The sequence below is a fragment of the Centroberyx affinis genome, unplaced genomic scaffold, assembly GCF_046629955.1.
Source record: "Centroberyx affinis isolate AG114_WGS23_722 - 3 ecotype Tasmania unplaced genomic scaffold, CSIRO-AGI_Caff_v1 ptg003734l_1, whole genome shotgun sequence".
In the NCBI taxonomy this organism is placed as follows: Eukaryota; Metazoa; Chordata; class Actinopteri; order Beryciformes; family Berycidae; genus Centroberyx; species Centroberyx affinis.
In genome coordinates, this window is record NW_027281613.1 from 78282 (window position 1) to 102109 (window position 23828).

A 23828-nucleotide genomic window follows, 5' to 3' on the forward strand; every position below is an offset into this window, starting at 1 on the left:
ACTTATATAGTCATGCCTGCTAGACACTCCCATGGATGTGGACACTCCACCCACTTGTAACAAGTAGCCACTGGCCCGCACATGCTGCATCTGAATGGGAACGAGTAATAAAATATATTTCAGCATGCGACTGTAATGAATAAAGGGTTGATATGGCTTGTTTTTAGTTTATCTTAACCTAAAACTTGTCTATGGTCTGTGTGTTCAGTACTGTAATTGTATTCACAGGAAAAACAAATAATGGGTTTCAAAGTTTTGTCTTAAATGGTATGGGTTGTCTGATAAAAAGGCATCTTCATAATACAGCCCAGTTGTAAAATACCATAATTTCCTTGGCAGCCATTCACAGGCATAGCAAGAAGGTCGACGTCTGACTGACATTAGCATGCACCAATGACACGTTCCCTCTCCCAGGTTTTCTGGCCAATGGGAACCTTCTGTGTGGAGCGTAGCGACCAATCGCGAACGTGCAGAGTGGCTTTTTGAAAACGTTGGCGGCCGGGGAAGTTCAAAATAGAACCACTGTGCACATCCCAGTAGCAAGGCCATACTGGACATTTCTTCACTATGATGCAGGTAACGTTTATCATTTTTACTTGATAATAGTGAAATAACGATGTTCGACAGCTGAGGCTTTCTCGCGATTTCAGTGAGCGTCAAGTAACTTGCTAATGTTGACACCTTTTTAGCTAACTTTAGGCTAGCTAACGCTAGATCTGCAGTGCCAACGTAACAACGATAGCCTTGAGTTAATTTTGCATAGCAGCGTTAGCTTGTGAATGCGTCAATGAGTCTACTAGAAAGAATATCAGTCCTACGTTACAACGAAACACCAATATATAACGTTACAGGTATTAAATATGGCAAACGTTAGCTAACCTAAACTACCCAGCACAGATGCAATAACATTATTTAGCTATTGGTAGTTGCTGTAGGTTGTTAGTAGCTCAACATCCTGCTGCATGCTGTGCGTACCTTTGTCATTGTCTAAATTAGCAGCAGTCGGCTTGAAAATAATGACAAGTCTGTTACTTAACAAGAAATATACGCTAAAATATAAGTTTATGCAAGATGTGTCTTGTTTTCTTTACAGAATAAGGAAAATCAAGAACCCAGAGGGTTTCAAAGACCAGTAAGTTTTAATAAGTATAACGTTAATGAGATTTATAACTTATCTTACTGCATTTAGTTATCATCTCATCTTTGACAAGAAAACTTATATATTTGACAAAAAGATGCCATCATCATATTAAGAAGTTAAAGTAACTTTTAACTATTTGTCACTTTGTATCTGAATCACGGTATTAGCCGCTTTTATGAAACCGGTAGTGCCAAGAGTGACATAGCTGACTGAAGTTGCTTACTAACTAGTTACTAACTACTGCATTTGTTTGTGTGTGTGTGTGTCTTTTCCTAAATATCAGTTCACAACCCTTAGTACGGTTGCAGGCCCACAGCGTGTCCAAGTGAACCCACGTCCTGCCACCACAGACAGAAATGCAATCACAGGTACCTCCGCCTCTCCTCATAAACAGACATTATTTATACACAACTGGAAAATGGGCCTTTTTTGACTGTATCATCATTTTTAGGCCCTGGGAGAGAGTGTGTTGCCTCATCCTCCACTTCACCCCCAAAGTGAGTATATTCCCTTACACACCTCTCATCACACTGTTTGAGTCTCCTAACGCTGCTTTTTTTTTTTGGACTGCTCTAAAAATGGGCACAAAATTCAGACACACATTGTGGTTCTGGGGACTGGTAGTCAGCCGTGTATTGCTTTACAGTTTTGTTTGTTTATCACATTCTTTCAAACTGCCAAGTGGTGACCTACACTGTGAAGAGTATTTTAACACCAGAATATTTGTATCCATCCTTCACTTTTCATCAGGAAATTCACTATCAATGACTTTGACATTGGTCGACCGCTGGGGAAGGGCAAATTCGGCAATGTCTACCTTGCAAGGCTGAAGAACGTGGAAGCCATTGTGGCCCTGAAGGTGCTGTTCAAGTCACAGATGGAGAAAGAGGGTGTAGAGCACCAGCTGAGAAGGGAGATCGAGATTCAGGCCCATCTCAGGTTAGTATCTTGAAAAAGATTTTTGTTGTCTATTGTATGTTGATGTTGAGCTAATTTGTTGCCCAAACAAATTCTACATTTATTAAGTAATTCTGATGATTTAGAACTGAATTACAGCTTGTGTCTTTGTATCACCGAAGCAGTAAGTGTTTTTTTTTTTCATGCTGACCTCTCCAATGACTGTCATGGATATATTACAGGCAAATGATATGCAATAAAATGGTCGTGTTTTCTTTGGTGTGCTTCTGTCAGTTTTTAATTATGTTTAGTTGTGTGTTGAGTTTGCTTTACACAAGAGGGCTAACCAGGGTTTTTATGGTGCTACATTTCCCCCAAAACATTTTCTGTGATTGTTTTAGCATCTGGTTTTAAACAGGTCAGGTGGACTACAGTAGGGCTGCAGCTAACGATTATTTTCATTGTCGATTATTTTCTCGATTACTTGTTTGGTCTATAAAATGTCAGAAAATGGTGAAAAATGTAGATCAGTGTTTCTCAAAGCCCAAGATGACGTCCTCAAATGTCTTGTTTTGTCCACAATCCAAAGATATTCAGTTTACTGTCATAGAGGAGTAAAGAAACCAGAAAATATTCACATTTAAGAAGCTGGAATCAGAGAATTTTGACTTATTTTTCTTAAAAAATTACTCAAACCGATTAATCGATTATCAAAATAGCTGGCGATTAATTTAATAGTTGACAACTAATCGATTAATCGTTGCAGCTCTAGACTACAGATTCATACAACCCACTCAAATTGGGTTTTTGATGTTGTGTCATAAACACATTGACTTTACTGTTATAACCCCTGTCAGGTTCCTTTTGCCTTGTTTCAGAAACATGGCTACTGATTGTATGAAGTCCAGGCTGACACAAAATGTAATTGCTCTGCTTTCTCCTCAGACACCCCAACATCCTGCGCTTCTACAATTACTTCCATGACCGCACACGTGTTTTCCTGGTGCTTGAGTACGCCCCGCGGGGTGAAATGTATAAGGAGCTGCAGAGATACGGGAGATTCGATGAACAACGCACTGCCACAGTAAGAGTCAATGTTGCTTTCAAAAAGGCAGAGTTTTGAATTTGTCCTGTTTGTTGGTTGTCAGTGAATCTACTTTGTTGATGGTTAGACAGTAATTCATAATTCAGATATCCTGTATTTGAATGGCAGTTTAGGCACATAGCTTTGGTTGTCGTTAGAGTTTGGATGTTGAGCTGATTGGTGTGATTGAATATGATTATGGTTATTCTCGATTACTTTTAGCATTTGGTGATGTAATCTAACTCTAGCCTTTTTAATTTTTCAGTACATGGAGGAGTTGTCTGATGCATTGATGTACTGCCATGAGAAGAAAGTGATTCATCGTGACATCAAGCCAGAGAATCTGCTCCTCGGCTATCGTGGAGAGCTGAAAATTGCCGACTTTGGCTGGTCGGTCCATGCACCGTCTCTGAGGTGAGGGAACCACGGTCTAGGGCTGCAACTAACGATTATTTTCATTGTCGATTAATCTGATGATTATTTTCTCGATTAATCGATTAGTTGTTTGGTCTATAAAATGTCAGAAAATGGTGAAAAATGTCGATCAGTGTTTCCCAAAGCCCAAGATGACGTCCTCAAATGTCTTGTTTTGTCCACAACCCAAAGATATTCAGTTTACTGTCATAGAGGAGTAAAGAAACCAGAAAATATTCACATTTAAGAAGCTGGAATCAGAGAATTTTGACTTATGTTTCTTAAAAAATTACTCAGACCGATTAATCGATTATCAAAATAGTTGACGATTAATTTAATAGTTGACGACTAATCGATTAATCGTTTCAGCTCTACCACAGTCATAACCTTCTTACTGAATAATGATAATATTATACTTTATTGGGAAATTCTCTCTTAATTACAAGTGACTGGTTTTTTCCTTATTGGCAGAATTTTGCTGGTTAAATGTTGATGTCCAGTATTGACCCTTAATATCAACACACCGATATATCTTTTGCCACTTGACAGCATTCCATGCTCAACTTTTGTTTTAAACTCCTCTAGACGTCGTACAATGTGCGGGACACTGGACTACCTGCCCCCAGAGATGATTGAGGGGCACACCCATGACGAGAAGGTGGATCTGTGGTGCATCGGGGTCCTCTGCTACGAATGTTTGGTCGGCAACCCGCCTTTCGAAACAGCCAGCCACTCAGAAACATACAAAAGAATTACAAAGGTTAGGATCTGTCTGATTTTTGCTTTGGGAGTCCAGTGCACACAATTTGAGAAATGTTGCCCTTATGCAAATGGTGGTTTGGATTAGGCTGTCATGCAGTAACAACATGCAACAGGGCAGTTTCAGCCAACCAACTGGATTGGTCAAAACGTTGTTGATTACCATAAAGCATGGCTAGCTTTGCACTTCTGTCAGAGATGGAACTGGTTGACATGCTAATTCTTGTGGTAAACGAGGCTAGTTCACTCTATCTTGCTCTCTGCTGTTGTTTGTTTTCCCCGTCATACCTATTGCATCTCCGTACCAAAATCACAGTAAAGAATGCCCTCTCAGGTACTATTGCTGTACCATGTATTATTCATTCAGTTCTGTACCTTCCTCTGCCTTGCCTTTATTTCCTGGGGAGACTTGTGTGCCTAGTATGTGTGTGCCTGAACTGGACCTCAGTTTGCATCATGTCTGCCTCTCTGTCCCCTTTTCTCTTTTTGTTCAGCTCCTCTGGGCTGCACAGTGTGCCTCGCCTGCTGTGGCATCCTGTGGATCCCTCCCTATTGTCGTGTTGTTATTGTCCTTGTACTAATTATCAAAAACTAAACCATCATGAAATATTCTTAAATCAATTGAAATCTTAATCAGTAAAATCATAATTGGATCTACTGCAACAGAGACGTGGTTGTAATTAAATGAATAAACAAATGCCTTCTTGCTGTTACCAGGTGGATTTGAAGTTCCCCAAGATCGTCACAGACGGCCCGCGGGACCTGATCTCCAAGCTGCTCCGCCACAGCCCGCTCAATCGCCTCCCACTACAGAGTGTCATTGACCACCCATGGGTGCGCGCCAACTCCCGCCGGGTCTTACCCCCCGTCTACGCTACCAAGAAGCCCTGAACCCACCCAGCCTGTTAGCCCAGCCTGCTTTACACCTGAAGATACTCATTTTACCTGTCACTCAGGAGAGACTCGTGGCCAGTGTTTCTCCTCTTCACTGCCCTGGGTTTCGCACTGCCATTATTCTGGCACATTTTGTAAACAATGGGTAGAAACACTACCCGCTTGTTTTATACTGTACAGTTTGCTGTCTTTATCTATGTTTAGTGGTCTTTTTCTATGTCTAGTGGGATCTGCAGTTGTTTTTATGGTCAGTTCTTGTCTGCAACGTTTTAAAATGGACATGATGGCTCTGCTTTGGATTTCTTGATCTGATGGTGCTGACACCAAAGTACTACTGCTAGACTCCCTCAAACTGAGTGTCTTCTCAAATAGTTCAAGATAAGGTGCTTAGAGTTTTTAAGGGGTGGGGTTGGAGTTTTTTTTTCCTCTCACTTTATACTTTTTAAATTTCTAATAAATATCCAAATGTTCTAAAGGCTTGTTGTGGAAGTTAAATACAATAATGTTCTCTACAAAGTTTGTTGCTTGTTGCTGAAAACCAGGTAGTTGCCAAAATGAAGCACAACACCAACATAAAAGGTTGTGATAGTTGCGTTGGGGCAACACAAGCTGCCAGAATGGCTTCAGTGTTCTTGGGCACAGATTGTAGAGACGCGTGGTATTATTACAGATAAATAATGTAGTATATGAATGCACTACTCGAATCACAAAGCTAATTGACGATAATAAGCACGTGTGGTAGCGTGGCCGAGCGGTCTAAGGCGCTGGATTAAGGCTCCAGTCTCTTCGGAGGCGTGGGTTCGAATCCCACCGCTGCCAGATATGTTTTAGTTCTCTAACGTAAAATTTTAGTGACATAGTGCTGCACAGAAGCTCTTAACGTACTACAAATTCGACATACTTCGAATTGCGATTAGCTAAAAGCTCTCAAGAGTCGGTAACTTTGTAAACTAGCCCAAAGGAGAGTTAACTGTAAATGTATGTATGAACATTTAAAAAAATATGTTAGTAACTCATATAAATTCCTTGGGAAACACTAGCAATATTCAGGCTATCAGTGTCTTAGTTGTCCCCACCCAAAACACGAACTTTACTCATTGATTCACCGAGTAGTTGGCTTTTGAATGACTTTGAGAAACGTCTCGGAAAGACGACGCTAGAGGTCGCCAAATGATCAACTACACATCAACAGAGAGCATCAACAGGAAGCGAGAGGATAACATTCCGCCTATATCCGTCTCCGCTTTAAACTGGTTAGGACAGTTAGGCTAGGAGGTTCAACATTTTTTTTCCGCGAGAGGGTAATGTTCTAGGTTTCAGCCGTTTCAGCAAGTTACAAATAGAGCTAAGAGACACGACATAAGCGAAGAAAACAATTTTCCTTTGGCGATCCTGTTTCGCGCATGCGTAGCTAGCGATTCTGCATGGCGGGCTCTTTAATATGATTACAAACTTAAGTAATTTACTGTATTGTGTTGTTTGCAACCCAATAACGCATTTTATACAATCATGTGGACGCGTTAGCTAGATGAATTCTCGCCCCATGCTGTTCCGGTCTAGCGGACAATGGTTTCCGTAGGCTGGATGTGAATTATCTTGATTAAAAAAAAAAAAAAGGTGTTCTTTGATGACAACGACCGCTTGTTTCCTTCCGGGTCAAATCCTGCTTCGAACTTTGGAAACCATAATAGAAGGCTGGTGGATCCAAGCCGGGTTTTTTACTGATGATTTGTTCGCATTATCATTTTTGATTGCTTAAAACTAGGCCTAACTATATCTACACATGGCTGGTTTACCGCCCGGAGACCCGCAGCTGGTCTCTATGATCGTCAACCATTTAAAAACGCAGGGACTTTTCGACCAGTTCAGGAGGGACTGCCTGGCAGACGTAGATACAAAGGTAACGGTTGCCTATTTCAGACAACGTCTATTTACCTCGACATGTTTACATTTCTTGCTTGTAACCAGTATTAGCGACTGTATTTTCTGATGTATGGGTAAGTGACGAAGTAAGCCGTGTTTGGACAAGATTGAAATCAGTGGTCTCCGCATTGCAAGCCCTCTTCTTGGCTACCAAAGCTAGAGCCCACCATGCTTAGAAACATACAGTACACAGAAATATTGTTCAAGTAAAACTGGTCATTATTTCACCATGGCTAGAAAACAACTGTTGTGGCAACTCAAAACTCAGTGGTGGCTCTACCTACGCCAATGAGGAGAGTTGATATATTTCCTTAATTTTAACAGCTATCTGTTCATCTGGTGTAATTACTTGTGTGGATGCTCATGTAGACTAATCGTTCAAAATCCCTTACAGCCAGCTTACTTGAACCTGAAACAAAGAGTGGACAACTTCGTTTCTAATCACCTCTCTAACCACACATGGAGTCCTCATCTGAACAAGAACCAGCTGAGAAACAACATCAGACAACTGGTGCTACAGTAAGTGACAGTTAAATGCTGAATTGAGAATACCTATCTCCAGAGGTGGGGACTTGAGTCACATGACTTTGACTCGAGTCAGCATGAAGAGAAGACTTGAGACTTGACTTTGGTTCTGGTGACCTGGGACTTGGCTTTGACTTGTGCTTTGATGACTTGAAAAGGTTTCTAAAGTCTTGACTTGAGATCTTGTGTTTGTGTAAATGACTTAGAAGTGATGAGATTTGTTCCAGCAGACGACTGAATTTAAAATCTTCTTTCTGAATTTGTATGGAATGATTGAATTTAGTGAAGTTGAAACTGATTATAGAAATCAAACTCATGATGCTCTTACCAAGTTTTTATCCTATTAAAACCGTATTGCATTGAAAAGTCCTAGATATTTACTTTTCTTTAAGATATTAAATTGATACTGGCCTCTTGATTTGTTCTGACTTGTGTTCTACATTTAGACTTGGGACTTGACTTGAGACTTGTGCCTCAAGACTTGAGACTGACTTGGGACTCGGGCAAAGCTGACTTGGTCCCACCTCTGCCTATCTCCACCTTCTGTGCTTCACCTTCATTCACTCTAAGACCAACATCAGAAATACCTACACTTGCAAGCTTGAAGAAAACTGTTTCTTTGTCCTGTTGGGGTGTGATGTTTTCCAATGGCCTCTTTTCTTTCTCGCGCTTGCACAGTATATTTCTGATAGGGATGGGACGATATGCTTATGTCACGATACAAGATATGGGGTTCAGGATTCAGTACAACCACGATACAATGTAATAAATTAATGTTCATGACAACAAAGTGTGACTGTGCAGAATTATGTTTATTTTTGAGTCACAAATCCTTTCAGCAATGGCATGGAATGTAAACAACAATATAAACATGTCATTACAAAGTACAAATAATATAATTTTGATGTTGAACTTGTGATGGGTAAGTCATCTCATTTGTGATTACCACAGCAGAATAAACTGTAGGTAATATCGCCATTCATTTTTCTGCGCCACAATATAGTAGTATCACATTTTTGTATTGCGATATATTGAATTTCAATATATCCTCCCATCTCTAATTTCTAACTGTCTTTTATGTCTTTTATCATTTGTTTGCGTGTGTGCAAGTAACCCAAACTAAAAGGAAACTGTTCTTCTTAGGTCTGGGATGCTGGAGCAGGGAGTTGACAGGATTGTGGCCCAGGTGGTGGATCCCAAAATCAATCACATCTTCAGGCCACAGGTGGAGCGTGTCGTCCGCCAGTTTCTGTCACCTGGCAGCTGTGTGGAGGAACCTCCTGTCCCTCCGCCTTCAACAGAGATGAAACTAGACAGTGACGTTCTTGAGCAAGGTGCACAACATTTGATTCCTATGTCAGCCATGATTACCATGTGTGTTATAACTACTGTAATGATCTTTTGACCCCTGAAGGAGAAAAATTCTAGCCTCCATGACAGCAAGCATCTGCCCTGCTGAATTATCCTTGAGCAAGGCGCCAAATATCTACCAGGGGAGCTGTCCTGTAGCTGACCTAGGGCTGGGTGGTTGAAATCAATATCACCATAATCATGAGGATTTTTTTTAGATCAATATATATCACAATATAGCTCATGTATGCAAAAATCACATCTTAAATAATCAAAGTAACGTTCATCCCATTGAATTGAATTGTAATGCTAGGCGTGATGTCACAGTTGTTAAGTAAAATTAGTTTGTTATCAATTTAGACAGCAGCATTGTGTATCACAATATCTCAAAATCATCATATCATAACGATATGATCGCACCAAAAGACTATAAACTACAATATTGAATTATTGCCCAACACTAAGCTGACCTTGCGCTTTGACTTCCTATGGAGGAGGTGCAAGCAACTTATATATAACTTAACACTTATTATATCATGTTTATGTGTTTGCAGCCTCGTCGTCTGCCCCAGCTACCACCACAGCCAGCGATGCCATGTCCATCCTGGACACTATCACCTCTCTCAACCAGGAGGCGAGCTCCAGAGCCAGCTCCAGCGGGGAGAGAGGACGGAAAGGCCAAACTTCAGAGGAGGCCATGCAGCTGGTGGAGGAGGGCGAGCAGGACATGAGTCTGGTCGAGGAAGGAGAAAACCACCATGATGGGAAGACACTGGAAGAGGCAGAGGAGGCAAAGCTTGCATCAGAGGTCCAAGCCCTCGAGGTAAAGATGGAGGACACTCAGGAACAAATGGATACGGCAAAAGAGGGAATCGCGGACGAGGTAAAGACCGAAGAGGAGGAGATGGGAACTCAGGAACAGATGGAAGAGGGGAAAGACAAGGCTGGCAGCAAAACGGCTGGAAGACCCTCAGAGGAGAAGCAGGATGATGATCTGCTGAAGTCCCCGAGTCAAATCAAGCAGAAAACCAGAGAGAGGCTGAAGGAAGGTGAGCTGCTGCTGCACCGTCTGTATCGGTTTTCAGTTTCAGAGCAGAAAATTCTGAATATTACCAACTGAAACTGACCTCACCCAGACCACAAAGCCTGACTTTAAAGAGGATAAAATGTAGGACCTACTGTATACATTTCAGGTCTCTAAGGTCCATCATAATCTTATTAGTTTATCATGGTTTACTACAAACTCAGAAACAGAACACATGTAACGGCAGTAAGTGTTAGTTTGATAAGCACATTGCTGACTATTAATATGTTTTGTTCCTGTTAATTTTACAGTACTTATTTTAGTTCGAATTTTATGAAACTTATGTCTTTCCCCTCAGAATATTCTTTGGAGGACTCGGACTTGGAAGGCCTGAGTGACATTACAGTGAGCTCCGTCCACACCAGTGATCTGTCTTCGTTTGAGGAGGAAAGCGATGATGAGCAGCCGCCATCTGATTCGTCTGATGATGGCGAGCTTTTATCAGATGGTCCGTCTATATTAGTGGCAATTTCTTTTTCCTGCATGACTTCTTAAGCTGCCCTAAACTATACCATACTACAAATATTTAACAAAAGAAGTGAATTCTAAATAGTACATCATAAAATGTTAACAGAACCTGAATTTAGAGCACTTAGTCGTAGTCGCAGAACACACGTTTTTTTTAATGTGTTTTTCTTTATCTTTGCACAAACTGAAGGTGAGAGAGCAGAAAAAATGCAAGCCAGTGCAGAGACAGGAGAAGAAGACAAGGAGCACAAGCCTCGCCGAAAGGCCTACGTCCACAAGCCCTTCCTCTACTCCCGTTACTACAGCGACTCGGATGATGAGATCACTGTAGAAGAGCGTCGGAGATCTGCAGTGAGTTATACAGGCTTGTTAATATTTACTGGGAAACATCTACAGAGCATCTAATGCATGTGTAGATTTTGGCAAATATGTGGATGAACTTTAAACTGATGCAGATTCTGCCTGGATAGGATTGACAGTAATCAGGTTATGGTTCATTCAATATTTCCTGGGTGTTGTTTTTGCATCCTGAGTCTAAAATCTGTTACTTAAAGAGACACATTTTTATGGTCTCTCTCTCTCTCTCTCTCTCTCTCTCTCTCTCTCTCTCTCTCTCTCTCTCTCTCTCTCTCTCTCTCGCCCCTTACCTGTGTTCTCTTAGGCCAAGGACAAAGAGGAAAGACTGCACAAGAGACAGCAGAACAGGGAGCGTATGGAAGAGAAACGCAAACAGAAAGCAACACAAGCTGAAGAACTAGGTACTTCTGTCAGTTGTGTGTTGACCACCTCTCCTCCATTCCTCTTTCCCTCTCTCCCATATTAAGATGTTAAACTAGTGAGTGTCTTGATCACTCAGTGGTAATAAGCATGTGTCATTTTGCTTGCAGAAATGTGGGTTTGAATTTGGCTCATGACCTTTGTTGCTTGTCATCCCATCTCTCCCTCCCATCTTTCCTGTCACGCTCCACTGCATACTGTGTGAGGCTGGGGACACACTACATGATTTTTAGGCTGAGTATAGCAGCAATTTGACTATCACAACCTTTTTTCACAATTGGACCAATGCTAGTTTGGGGTGGTGGCAATGGACAGTTGGCACAGATGATCTTCTACTTTGTGAGGCTTAAATTCCTTAACTTCAACTTTAATGTCTTACCTCCCAGTCTAGTCGGGATCGTCACGATTATTTCAAATATGTTTCATTTTTAAGACTCAACTCTGGACAGGTCTTGACGTTCTCTTGTAGTGTGACTCGTCAGTGAGAGTTGTGTGGATGTAAAGGATAAAATACAACAGCAAGTTCTTCCACCTCCGTGTTTGTTTTGGTTCCATAGCGCGAGGAGTATTCACGAGATTTGGGGGGGTTTGGTGGTGTAAGAACACAGGTAATATGTAATCCCATTGTTCACCTCATCATCAAGTGTGTGATCCCCAAGTCCAACTTCTCATCAAGTGTGTGTACCTCTACAACACAAGATGAAAAAATCTTTGAATGCCTGTCAATTGGTGTGTGATGTCCAGTCTTTTCACAGTTCCATCATGCAGTGTGTCCCCAGCTTAAAAAAGCAAAAGTGACATGAATTGTGTAATCTAAATGTAATGTCAGTAGTTAACTACTGTGCTTAATTCCCTATACAGATCAGAGAAGACAGCAGAGGGGAGACTCTCCCAGCCTGGAGGGCCCCAGGGCCAAGGAGGCTCGCAAGGAAAGGAAAGTTCTCGAGAAAAAAATGGCTCTCAACAGGAAGAGGAAGCTAGACTCAAGGTGCGTCTTCAAAGGCTCAGACCGGATTCATGTGGCGGTAATGTTTAGCTGTTTATACAATACACTGTTAAATTACATGCAAGCATTTCACCCTTCAGGAAAGAGGGAGACTTTTCAAGCAAGAGGAAAGGAGATACAGGAGAAGGCTCCAAGAAGGCAGTAAGTGAAAGTCACTATGATTGAATAAAATAGATTTTACCACGGTTGACAAATTTGTCATTTGATAATGAGTCATAAAAAGTAAGTTTTGTCTTTTGTTGTCTCAAAATTAGGAAGTGAAATCTGCAACCTCAAAGACCCCACAACAAAAGTTGATCAGAAAAGTATCAGAATCAGTATCATCCGATGAGAGACACATAAGGAGGAGCGATAGCGTCTCTGAGGATTCCAGTGACCCGAAAAAGCTGTCTGACAAAAGCCGGACACACTCCTTCATCTTGGAGTTGGAACAGGGCTCCCAAGAGTCACTCAAGCAACGTTCATTTGGAAAATTTGATCGGCCATCCCGCAAGGAATTGCATTTTAAGGAACGCAAAGAGAAAGAACGCAGCCTGTCGGACGAACGTGCCAAGCTCAAACAAAAGCAGGAGAAAAAAACTGAAGCAGACGACTCTCAGCAGAAGGAAGGTGCTACTGTCAAAGTGTCCTCTGAAGAGAAAGGTGAGAAAAAGGCTAAGGTCAAAAGTGACAAGAAAATGCCAGGAACCACAAGGGAAGGAAGGGCATCTATGTCGGAAGGTGCAGCTGACGAGGGGGGTCCTAAAGATGGCGCCAAGAAGGGAAAAGCTCCTTCTGTGGAGGCTGCCAAAGCAGAGAAGGATAAAGAGAAAGAAAAGGACAAAATGAGGGAAAAGGACAAAGATAAGGTCAAAGAAAAGGAAAAGACCAAAGGAGAGAAAACTTTAGCTAAAAGTGACTCTAAGCAGCTGCTCCGCCCAGATTCTACTGGCTCCTCGGAGGACCGGTCTGACATGGAGCCCGGGCCAGACAGCGGCAAGAAGAAGGATAAACACCCCAAGGAAGTCCTGAAAAGGTCAAAGAGCCACACTGAGGACCGGCAAGGGGAGAAGCCCAAATCTAAAACAGATAATAAAGACAGTGAGAGGGAGAAGGCTAAAGCTGATCAAGACAGCCAGAAATCGAACAAGCCCACTTCTGAAATTGACAAAGATCCAAGAAAGTCCAAGCCAACAGAAAAAGGAAAAGTCATGGAAAAACCCAAATCGAAATCCCGAGAGGAAGCAAAGACTCCATCATCATCAAAGATGGATAAGAAAGCTCAGAGCTCGGAAGTCAAAAGTAAAGGCAGTGCACCTGTCAGCAAACATGAGACAACGAAGGAGAAGAAAAAAGAAGGAAACGCAAAGGAGCACCGTAAGGTCCCAGAGGAACCTCCCCACGAGAAATCTGAGAGTAAGAGTGCAAAGAAAAAGTTGGAAAAGAAGGATAAAATCCCAGAAAAGAAAGATGAGAGCCAAGAAGAGAAGAAAGCGTTCAGAGAAGACAAATGTGACAAGTCCGAAAAGTCTTCAGTTTCCTCACAGAGTCTTGAAGCAGAAGAGCTGCCTAAGAAACAAGTTATTCTCCAAGACACGAGCACAGACTCCGATCCCGTCGCCACCACCGTTACCACCTCTTTCTCCGATGATACTTACGATGCATTGAGTGACATCACCCCCGAACCGGATGAAGGTGAGACCGAGTTGCGACTTAGTGAGCTGGAACCACGCTCCTTACCAACTGAGGCAGACGCTCTTCTGACTCTTATGGACATTTGTACATCAGCGGATGTGAGACTTCCTCAGGACAGCAGTCAAGAGGTGGCGGCCCCTGAGATGACTCTTCAGGATGCTGACATGAAGATGAAAGAGGCGGCTCTGACTCTGCTTTCCATGGATCCCGATAGTACAGTTTCCACCAGTTTAATTACACCAGGTGCCAGGGAAGATCCAGATGTGAACCTGCCCGCCCCACAGCCAATGGAAACGACTACAGCCGAAGAGGGAGAGCAGCATCTTTCCAGGAATGTACAAACAGTCGCAGATATTGAGCTCACAGCTGCTGACCTGCCAACAGTTGTATCTCAACAAATTGCTGAGATTGTTGATGAAAAACCAAACGGTGCAGGTAAATGAAACATTTTGATGGAAAAATGTTTGTTTAATTGTCAATACCCAGCTAAGTATGTCAGAATGTTTCCGTAAGTTAAAAGCAAAATCTGTCTTCTTTCACAGATGTGTCTGACAATTCGGAGAAAGAAACCGATGCTTCAGCGGTACAAACATCAATTTCACTTGCTCCACAGGTAAAAGTGAATGTCATATGTTGTGTTTTTAAGATTAAAGTGCTTTTGTCGTGTTAAAGGATGTCTTTTTTTGCCTTGGTTTTCATCATGTGCTTGCCATCATTCCCAGTGTATCTTAAAATGTATTTTAAACACTTAGGAAATCAACACGTTTCTTGACAAAACCGGTGTTTAAGATGTTGCTCCATTGTGCCAAATCATTGTTTTGTCTTCTATGTAGGATGGTGACACTACCTCAAATGATTGTCAAGCTCCTTTAACTGAGGAAGAAGACACTGGTGCAGAGATTGCTCCTGAAACACAGCCTGTTAACAAGTTGGCACCACCAGTTGACAAAGAAGGTAAACTTTGTCTTTTATCTCAGCAAAAGGCCCTAGCCCAAATTCAAAGTTTGTATCTTGTCTTGTGATCTTCAAGACTTTTATTTCTTGTGGTTTCCCATGCCAAGTCCTTTGGTGATACATTTTCTGTGCTCATTTAGTTAGCTGTTATTTTACCTTCTACAATATTTCAGCTGCAGATGTTGTTGTGTCTGAATCAGAGGAGGTCAAAGGAAACACAGAAGAAAGCCCAGTGGCTACTGTGTCTGATACACTTTCCACTGAACAAGTTTCAGAAATATCCAGTAAACAAGGTGAGGCATTAAAATGTTCTAGCAGAAAAGAACCAACAGGCTCTCTTTGGCTGACAATTAACGTATCGTCTTATTATTAATTTAGATGAAACACACTCAGATGTTGCAGATACAGAGACGGGCACCAAGGTGAGTTACCAGTTATGTTGCACAGATGCATCAAAACAATTTGTTTACTTTATCAGTTATAAGTAGCAATTGTTTACTTAAACAGTTATATTTATTTTCATGTATTTTCATGCATGCAAGACTGAAATTCAAAGTGATTTGCTTTTGAACAATAGGTACAGGAGGTAGAAGCTGAGGACAACCAGACCAAGATGGACATTGATAACATTAGTAAGTGGCAATATTAGTAAGCAAAGAACTCTGCAAAGCAATTCTGGCCGTCACTGTCTCAACAGAAAGCTTTTACAGTGTGGATGATATTCAAATGACTTGATCAACAGGTTTAAAAAAACAACCAGACAGCATTTTTTACCCTAATTATTTTCACCATTAGGTGAAGTGAGTGTGACACAGAAGGAGGAGGAGAATGTTGCACAAGAAAAGAGTGATACACAAAACGTAAGTGCTTATTTTTTAGACATGCTCACTAACATACAATTTGTTAACATTAATTACATATTATAGTTGCACCTTATATTTTTTCATTCATTTGTTTATATTCATCTGATCTGTCTGTCTCCTACCTATCTATGTATGCGTCCTATTTCTCTGTTGATCTGTTTATCCCTTCAATTATTTTCAGATGGAGTCTGATGTCCCTGACAAGACTGAGGAGGTCGGAGAAACTGAACATGGGCAACAAGCCAAACTAGTTAAACAAATCAGTGAGTCATGTGACTTTGTTTTGTTTTTTGTTACTGCTACTATGCTTATGTTTCTGTCTTAAATTCTCTTTGATTCATATTTGAAGTATTTCAGTTTTGAGATATCCACCATTTGAAAAATGTGACACCTACTTGTACAAAATGATTGTTGGCGTGAAAGTAAAACTTACTATTTTATATAATCTAAAGCTTTACTCCCAAAATAATAGCATTTCAGAGAATGTATTTTTGTCTGTGTAATTTTATTATTTTTAATTGAGCAAATAATCATCAGAACATTTTTTGTCTAAAATGGATATATAGTTTTTTGGAATGAAAACATTTTAATCCATTTGTTGATGTGTACTGTATCTGGTGTTAATAATTTCTTTTTGTTCCAAAATAAGATCTCTACTATTTGGAGAAAACACCTACTCTTATGAAATGATTGATAGCAAAAAAACATATACTGTATATATTATTGTACTTTTTAAAGGATAGTTGGCGACCTGAGTCTCTAGTTGATACATTTGTATTACAGACCGGATAGTATTTATTTTATAGATACTGAACATTGAACTTCATGCTGTCATTTTTTTTTTCAAAAATAGACATGTACTCCTTTTCAAATAGAACTGTTCAGTTATTGCTGATGTTTTGTATTTTTCAGGTAACGTCTCCAGTTCAGACAGCCAGGAGGATGAGAAGGGATCAGACCCGTCAGAAAAGGTAACTGTTACAGATGCCACTCTCTAATGGTCACTAAATTAAACTCATAAATGTGCAACAAATTCAACGTTGACAAATTCCCTCCTTTGTTGATATCGCTGCTGTTTTTCAGGAGGAAAAAACAGAGGGAAGAGTAACACGCAAACGAAAGCTGTCCAGTCAGAAAGTTGAGAAGTCAGAAACCAAGGACTCTGGTATTGTAGCTAAGAGTTTCATTTTCCAAATTTGTGACACCTAGACTCACAAAATGATAATGGTCATCAAAATGATACATTATTCATCAGTTGATCAAACACTTTTAGTCACAAAATAGCATTTTAAATGATATAATTGGTTGTGTTTGCAAAATATTGTGCAATGTACATCAGGTAACTTTAAAAAAAAAAAAGAATAAACAGATGATATAGTTTTGGCATGAACTGAATTCAACTGAACAGCTCCACTGAGGTTAATTTCTTTGCTCCAAGCACCTTGATGGTAGTTTTTGACTGAGAGGAAAGCGTTTCTCTTTCCTTTGATTTCCAAGTATCTCAAGTGTGAAAGATGGGTACAACAATTCTGTGAAATGATAATTTATATGAAATGCTTTTTTTTCTTTTTAAATGGATCAGGTGAAGAGAAGGATGAAAAGGACAACCAAGAGCAACCATCTACTGAGGTGAATAAAACCTTTTTTCATATTGCTGCTGTCACCAAATAACTGCAATTGGTGTTTTTCGTTTTCTTATTTTGAATTGTTTATGTGGCCATTTATGTATTGAGTGATTTTTTACTCATTACATAAATGGCCACTCTTTGGCTCTTGAAACCTGTTAAAAATATAGTATTTAATTTCAAAAATACATAAACATCAGTGAGAAAATAATGATCCTTTCTGAAAAACGTTTTTGCAGATACACGTTTTTATTATCCAACGACAACATTGTCTACGTATTTCGACTCCACATTTTTTGCTCATCCACTTTTGTCTTCTCCAGGAGGACGTCCAGGAGGCCAAAACGCCACGCAGGGGACGATCATCCAAAACCACCGCTGAGATGGAGGAGGACCAAGCTAAAGAGCCTGAGAAGGCGGAGGAGACTCCGACCCGCAGAGGGAGACGTTCAGGAGCCAAAGAAGCCACTGCCGGTAAGCTACTTCCTCTAAATTACGGACAGAGTTCCTGTGAAGGTCTGGGAAGTCTGGAAAAGTTTGTGAATTGCACAAAAATTCTGGAAAAGTAAGGAAATGTCCTAAAACACATACTATGTAGTTGTTGATAATACAGTCATACAGTCATAATATCCTACCACTATCTATCATATATCATATTGCACACCAGACAAACTCTTCAAATCCAGTCAAAGTAAGATCTGAAAAAGTATGGAACTTTGAAATGGAAAATGTTGAGGAACCCCGTAAGAATGTTTCAGAATAATCAGTTATTTGATCAAATCAATTTCTTGACTGATGATTATCATGATGAAAAACAAAGTCTAATGAATTCAGTTGTATTCAGTTGTGTTATGCATTATATTGTGCCCTTGTCCAATAAAGCTAGTAAGAGTAATCAATTGCTATCAAATATTTGGTCATGCCAAATACAGAATAATCTGTCTGTTTTCCTGTTTTGATCTTTTTTATCAGTGATATTGCTATTATGTTGTCTTAACCTTAGGTAATCAGAAGAAAGACGAGAATAAGGATGAAGAGAAAGCTGAGAAATCCTCATTAGAGAAACCAGCGGAGAGAGAGGAGGTATGTTCAGACAACAATATACATGTTGGGTACTTTACATCATCAGGTTTATTATTAGGTTAATAATATTTTGTGGAGGACATTAGCATTCATCACATTTCATTGTACCTTTTGTAATTTTCCAAAAAACAAACTTGTAGAGAAATGAAGAGGATAGTGGGATGAAGAAAAGCGGTCAGCAAGGAGACCAGGCCAAGCCACCATCGCCCCACCCAGAGGACACTGAGGGGGCAGGAAGCTCCGACTCCAAAGAAGCCACTGATACATGTAAGTCAAGTTTTAATTCAGTAAGCATGGAGAGGTGGGGCTAAGTGGCTGGTAGAGCAGCACTCACAGATCCCCATCCAAACCACGCATTGTTAGATCATCAGTGAACCAAATCTGAACAGTTAATTTGTTCATTTCGTAGCTTGTTTTGATGTATTGTCCATTTACATATTTTTCTGTTTAACAGAAAAATAGTATGAATGAGCAACTTTGTAATGGTAGTAGATATAAAGGGAAGCTGGCAGCATTGCTAACAAGTTATCTGACCCATGTCTATGGAAGGGATGATGTCACAAATTCTGCCTCAATTTTGTCCAATCAAATGTCTGTTGTAGGTAAACCCTCACTGAAAAGGAAGCGGTCTGAGGAAATGGAGGAATCTGTGGAGGTGAGATTTATTCTGTTCATGGATCAAAATGTTGACTACATCTTGGTCTACTCTCGCTCCTTTTCAGCCTACAGATGCAAGCATCCACATTGTTACTTGTCGGAGTCTTGATACGTTTAAGCCTGTGTATTCAAAATTATATTATTTAATAGGAGACACATGCTGTGGAGGAGGAGAAGGAGGAGGTGAAGGACAATGATCAACAGGAACAAAATGAGAAGCAACCTATCAAAGACATTGGTGAGGAAACACACACACACACACACACACACACACACACACTTTAAACATTTTATTAAAATCCACCAAATTAAATGATCATTCATTTATATAAAATTCAAATACCACATGGCTTAAAGACATAGAGCCCAGCTACTTATTACAGCAGAGACGAAACAGAATTTTGTAAAAGCACACATACAGTCACAAAGTTTTGTGAGTCTGGCTGAGAATGAATTTATCTTTATCTTTACCGTTTATCTTTATCTTGCCTTTATCTTTTCCAGCTTGTTCTCCCCCAGAGAGCCAGACAGAGGGTCAAGAGGAGATAAAAGAGGAGTGCTCCAGTGAGAACAAACCAGATGATGTATGTTAGCAATAAAATACAGAAAATGCATTCCTTATTGTAAAAATACATCTATCTGTAAGCTGTAAATATTGTGCGTCTGTTAATTTTGTATAATGCCGTTATTGTCTAGGTGAGGACTAGTAAACCCTGTTGGATTTCAACCTCACCTGCACACTTTCAAATGATTTGTGCTTTCTTCGACTCACTGCTATTTCATGTAGCACAGTAAATGTAACACTGTAATAGTTGCTGAGTGGCCGTGGTTTTTGTCATCTCTCCTAGGGTGAGGAGGAGCAACCCCAAGACGACCAAGGGACGACTCCAAAGAAAGCCGCTCGGAGGGGCCGGCCCTCCAAGGCAGCAGCTGAGGACTCAGGTAGGTCCTGGTCACACTGGGAGGGTATAAAGGCTCCGTTTAGCTGCAGCCAAAAGCTTATCTTGTTGTGTTGCAAAGTTCATGCAAAAATAAGTGCAGAGGAATAGCCTTCTTCTTCTTCTTGATCCATGGTGAAATTAATATTTTTAGCTTTGTATTGCTCTGCTGTACCTTTTCTGGTGAGATTACTATGCATCTCTGTGACTGCCTTGTGTCTTTCAATGATTCTTTAAAGATGGGAAGTTGCATCACTGCTGGGTGCTTGAGCTTACATGTAAACTGAGCAGTTAACAGTGGTGAATGAGAATAGCGTTGCTTTATTTCTGCCTTCTGAGTTTTACAGATAATGAGCCTGAGTGATGAAACTGTTGGTAATGTGCTTTGCTAACTAATATTTCTTATGTTATCTAAATGCTTTTAAAAAAGTGGGTTTCCATAATCCACATCTGAAATAATATAGCTCCTATGAGTGTTGTAGAGACATAAATGAATGCACTTTGGATAATAAACAATATCAAAACCCATTATACAAATAACAGGTTGATCAACAGGGAAACGGGAGGTAAATAGGAAGCCATGCCAACGGTGAAACCAAGTATTTCAGGTGTGTGGCCTGTGGTTCAGGCACCACACAGTGATGTTGCTGAACAGTCAGTTTCTATTTCCATGGCCAATTTTTGTCTTTCCAACAGATAAAAAGGAGAAAAAGGCAGAGGAGAAAGAAAGTGAGCAGAATGATGAGGAAGAGGATGATGATGAGAAGGAAGAAGAGGAAACCAAGACCAGAACTACGACGCGGTCAGCATCTCGTCTGGAGGCTGAAAGGTAATTTTACAGGACATGGACCCAAATTAAAAATAATAATAATAATATAATTTTAATGGTACAAGCAACACTAGTTCTGCTCACAAGTCTGCCCACTTAATTCAAAGTTTATTATCCCATAAGGGAAATTTGGTTTGCAGACAGGGTTTATAGTAAAACCACGCAATAAAAACACGTAATTAAAACCCAGTAAAACCAATTAAAACCTCATAACATAAACACATAATAAATCAAATAACAAATTGCCAAGACATACACAGTACAGACAAACATCAGCTGATAAGACCAGACAAGGAGCCAGTAGTTGGATATTGTACAATAGAAAGTCGCTCATCCGTGCAAAATACAAAGTTGTTATACAGGCATGAGACACTACATCATCTTCTGTGTAAATGAAGCAGTCTAAATGCAGGGGGGATAAATGAGTCCCTGGTTTTACTCCTGAATGTAGGCACTCTGAAGCACCCAGAAAGCATCATCACTGTCACATCCTATTAATTTAAGAAGGTGGAGATTTAGACTAAAGTAACAACTGTTGTTTCATATTTGTTTTTGTTGCTCCTAGAAACAAGCCAAGTAAACCATCCACCCGGGCAAGTCGACAGAACGGTAAAGAGGAGACCGCAGCTGGCGCACGGTGAGTTCGCCTCACTGAGGTGCAGCAGAACCAACAGGCTTAAAGGGGAATTCTACCAAAACCCACTTTCACGCTGCTGCTCTGTGAAAGGAGACATTTTCCTCAAGTTTTCCCGAAGTTTCTTTGAGATGTTTTGAGTTGAGTTCGCTCTCAAGGTAAAAAAAAAAAAAAATCACTATGACATTATTGGATTACATCACCTAAACTGGTTGAAAGAAATGTTGACATTATATTAAACATCTGGAATTATAAAAAAAAAATGATGTTTAATATAGGTACAGGAACATTACTGTCCATGAAATTTCTTTTCCGCCATCTCAAGCAATCCAATTTGATGAAATAATAATTGTGTTTTTTGTGTTTCTTGAAGATAAAGCGGAATTTGAGAAATGTGGTGATGCAAAGTAATTGGCTGAGCCTGAATGATACGGCTGAGAGCATTTTAACTGGAAATAAGACTGTGCCCACATTTGAGAATGCATCATTACTTCTCACCAAAATCTCCACTTAGCACACGTTAGTTTCAGGATTGGTTACAGGTTCTGAAATTGCTTATTGCAGGTTTAAAGTCTGAAAAAGTTAAATGTAAGGCCTTAAAAACTATTAAAACTGCTTATTTTTTCCTGCTTATTTTTTCCACAATGCAATGACAGGTTTTTTTGCATTGAATGTCCACCCATAAATTAATGTTGTTGTTTTTTTTCATTATATCTACTTTACTAAATATATGTGGACTTCATGTCCCTAAACATTACATTTCCTGTTCTCCTTTTCCTTATCCTGCACACTATAGTTTCAGAACTCTGTTTAGCTGTTTTCAAACAGAAACAGGCCGGTTTTGACAGCTTTGTTTCTTTATTTTGGTTTTTAAATTAGTCTTAAATGTAGTTCCACGTAGCATTAAGAAGGTCTTTTGGCTTTCTGAAACCTGCAGACACCCTTAAATCGGTATTCCAGATATTTCAGTCCCCTGTTCACCTCCCGTTCCTGGGGTACGCGGCTACGCCAAGCTCTAGTATTTGTGCATTTATATGTAATACCGAAATACTGGTCGTTTTCATAATAACTCTTGAATGTAGCTAAGGCACATTTTTGCTGGACCTAAATATGACACTTAGACAAACCGCCTGACACTTGCTCCTTGTTTCCCTCCTGCAGCGGAACGAGGGGCCAGGCAGCGGCGGTGAAGGGGGGTCGTAAACGAGAGGCCAGCCCCCCTGCGGTGCGAACCCGGGGGGGACAGAAATCAGAGGAGCCCCCATCCAAGAGAGCCAAACGCTGAAAACTCTTGACAGCAGTGGACCGGTTTGCCCAAGCATTGATTTCTAGCGCACTCCCGTACCAAAATGGATACCTGCTTTTATTGCGAGTGCGAGTTTTGTTTTCCAAGTCGGGAAGCTTCCCCGCTCAGTCTGCAGTTAGTTAGCACATCGAGCTAGTTGGGCTTCATTGACTGAAAGCTCTGGATAGTATTATACACTTTCCTGTGTTGGTAGGGCCTAAACCTAAGGATTTATGGAGGAATCCCTCTGAATACCTTCTACTACACCCATATGGTTTGGATCAGACTTCATCATTCCTTCGTTTATTCAGTAATGCCTAGTGAACCAGAGTATTTTGGGCCAATCAAAGGCCTAATGTGTAGCCGAGTTGTATTTCGAGAGGGAGAGAGAGAGGGAGAGAGAGAGAGAGAGGGTGAATTGAAATTAACTATCACTCACTCACAGAATGGCTTTTGCCTCAGTGCTGGTCGACACTGTTTCACCTTTACACGCAAAGCTGTTACACATTCAAATGTTTTGTATCTCTGTAAATCCACACGCTTGTACATAGAAATCAATGTGAAGCATCTTGCTGTCATTGTGAACTTAAATATTGAATATTCATTCTGTGAATGTAATGGAGGCGTTTTTCCTCCTCACTATTTTTATGCTTTTGGTTTTTATACTAAGTACTCATAAGGTAACTATTATTTTTGTTTTTTGTAAACCTCTGGTAGAACAGCAGCATAGTTTTGGGCACTGACAGGAAAAACTTGAGTACATAAACATAGAATTTGCTGTTTGTCTCTATAAAACACATCTTCTTGCTGACAAATTTCTAAAAAAAACTCCATGTGGAAAGTACAGTTCCATACCATCTGAGTAACAAGTCAGTCTACATAGTTATGTGTGTTGTATTAGAGTTATATCCATTTGTTTACTGGTGTTTAAATATTTTGCCCTGATTCCTCTACCTGTCACCAT

The 23828-nt window shown here is 40.3% G+C and overlaps 2 protein-coding genes and 1 non-coding gene across 3 annotated transcripts; all 3 read left to right on the forward strand.

The window, feature by feature from the left end:
• Nucleotides 1–507: 507 nt before the first annotated feature.
• On the forward strand, nt 508–5646 carry aurkb (aurora kinase B). Its single transcript, XM_071540851.1, has 9 exons — nt 508–576; nt 1094–1132; nt 1425–1509; nt 1593–1638; nt 1892–2080; nt 2984–3122; nt 3388–3536; nt 4122–4296; nt 5013–5646. The coding sequence occupies exons 1-9, from the start codon at nt 568–570 to the stop codon at nt 5184–5186; spliced, it is 1005 nt and encodes a 334-aa protein (XP_071396952.1). The 5' UTR covers nt 508–567; the 3' UTR covers nt 5187–5646.
• Nucleotides 5647–5926: 280 nt separating this feature from the next.
• trnal-aag (transfer RNA leucine (anticodon AAG)) lies at nt 5927–6008 on the forward strand. Its single transcript has one exon. It is a non-coding gene; the product is annotated as a tRNA-Leu (tRNA).
• Nucleotides 6009–6874: 866 nt separating this feature from the next.
• bod1l1 (biorientation of chromosomes in cell division 1-like 1) lies at nt 6875–23828 on the forward strand. Its single transcript, XM_071540856.1, has 30 exons — nt 6875–7089; nt 7507–7631; nt 8781–8971; nt 9542–10036; nt 10370–10519; nt 10730–10890; nt 11201–11297; nt 12202–12304; nt 12403–12463; nt 12577–13098; nt 13159–13402; nt 13433–14431; nt 14539–14609; nt 14830–14950; nt 15124–15243; nt 15353–15372; nt 15528–15582; nt 15746–15810; nt 15995–16076; nt 16726–16784; nt 16897–16978; nt 17396–17442; nt 17762–17912; nt 19124–19176; nt 19329–19416; nt 19683–19762; nt 20027–20120; nt 20813–20945; nt 21511–21582; nt 22741–23828. The coding sequence occupies exons 1-30, from the start codon at nt 6973–6975 to the stop codon at nt 22862–22864; spliced, it is 4782 nt and encodes a 1593-aa protein (XP_071396957.1). The 5' UTR covers nt 6875–6972; the 3' UTR covers nt 22865–23828.

Bases quoted from the DNA above. Each gene is read 5' to 3' on its own strand.
- bod1l1 (XM_071540856.1), top strand. From the start codon at position 6,973: ATGGCTGGTTTACCGCCCGGAGACCCGCAGCTGGTCTCTATGATCGTC. The intron at 12,305-12,402 runs GTGCGTCTTCAA...TTCACCCTTCAG, and splicing joins AAGAGGAAGCTAGACTCAAG to GAAAGAGGGAGACTTTTCAA. The intron at 19,417-19,682 runs GTGAGGAAACAC...TATCTTTTCCAG, and splicing joins GCAACCTATCAAAGACATTG to CTTGTTCTCCCCCAGAGAGC.
- aurkb (XM_071540851.1), top strand. The intron at 1,510-1,592 runs GTACCTCCGCCT...CATCATTTTTAG, and splicing joins AGACAGAAATGCAATCACAG to GCCCTGGGAGAGAGTGTGTT. The intron at 3,537-4,121 runs GTGAGGGAACCA...AAACTCCTCTAG, and splicing joins GTCCATGCACCGTCTCTGAG to ACGTCGTACAATGTGCGGGA.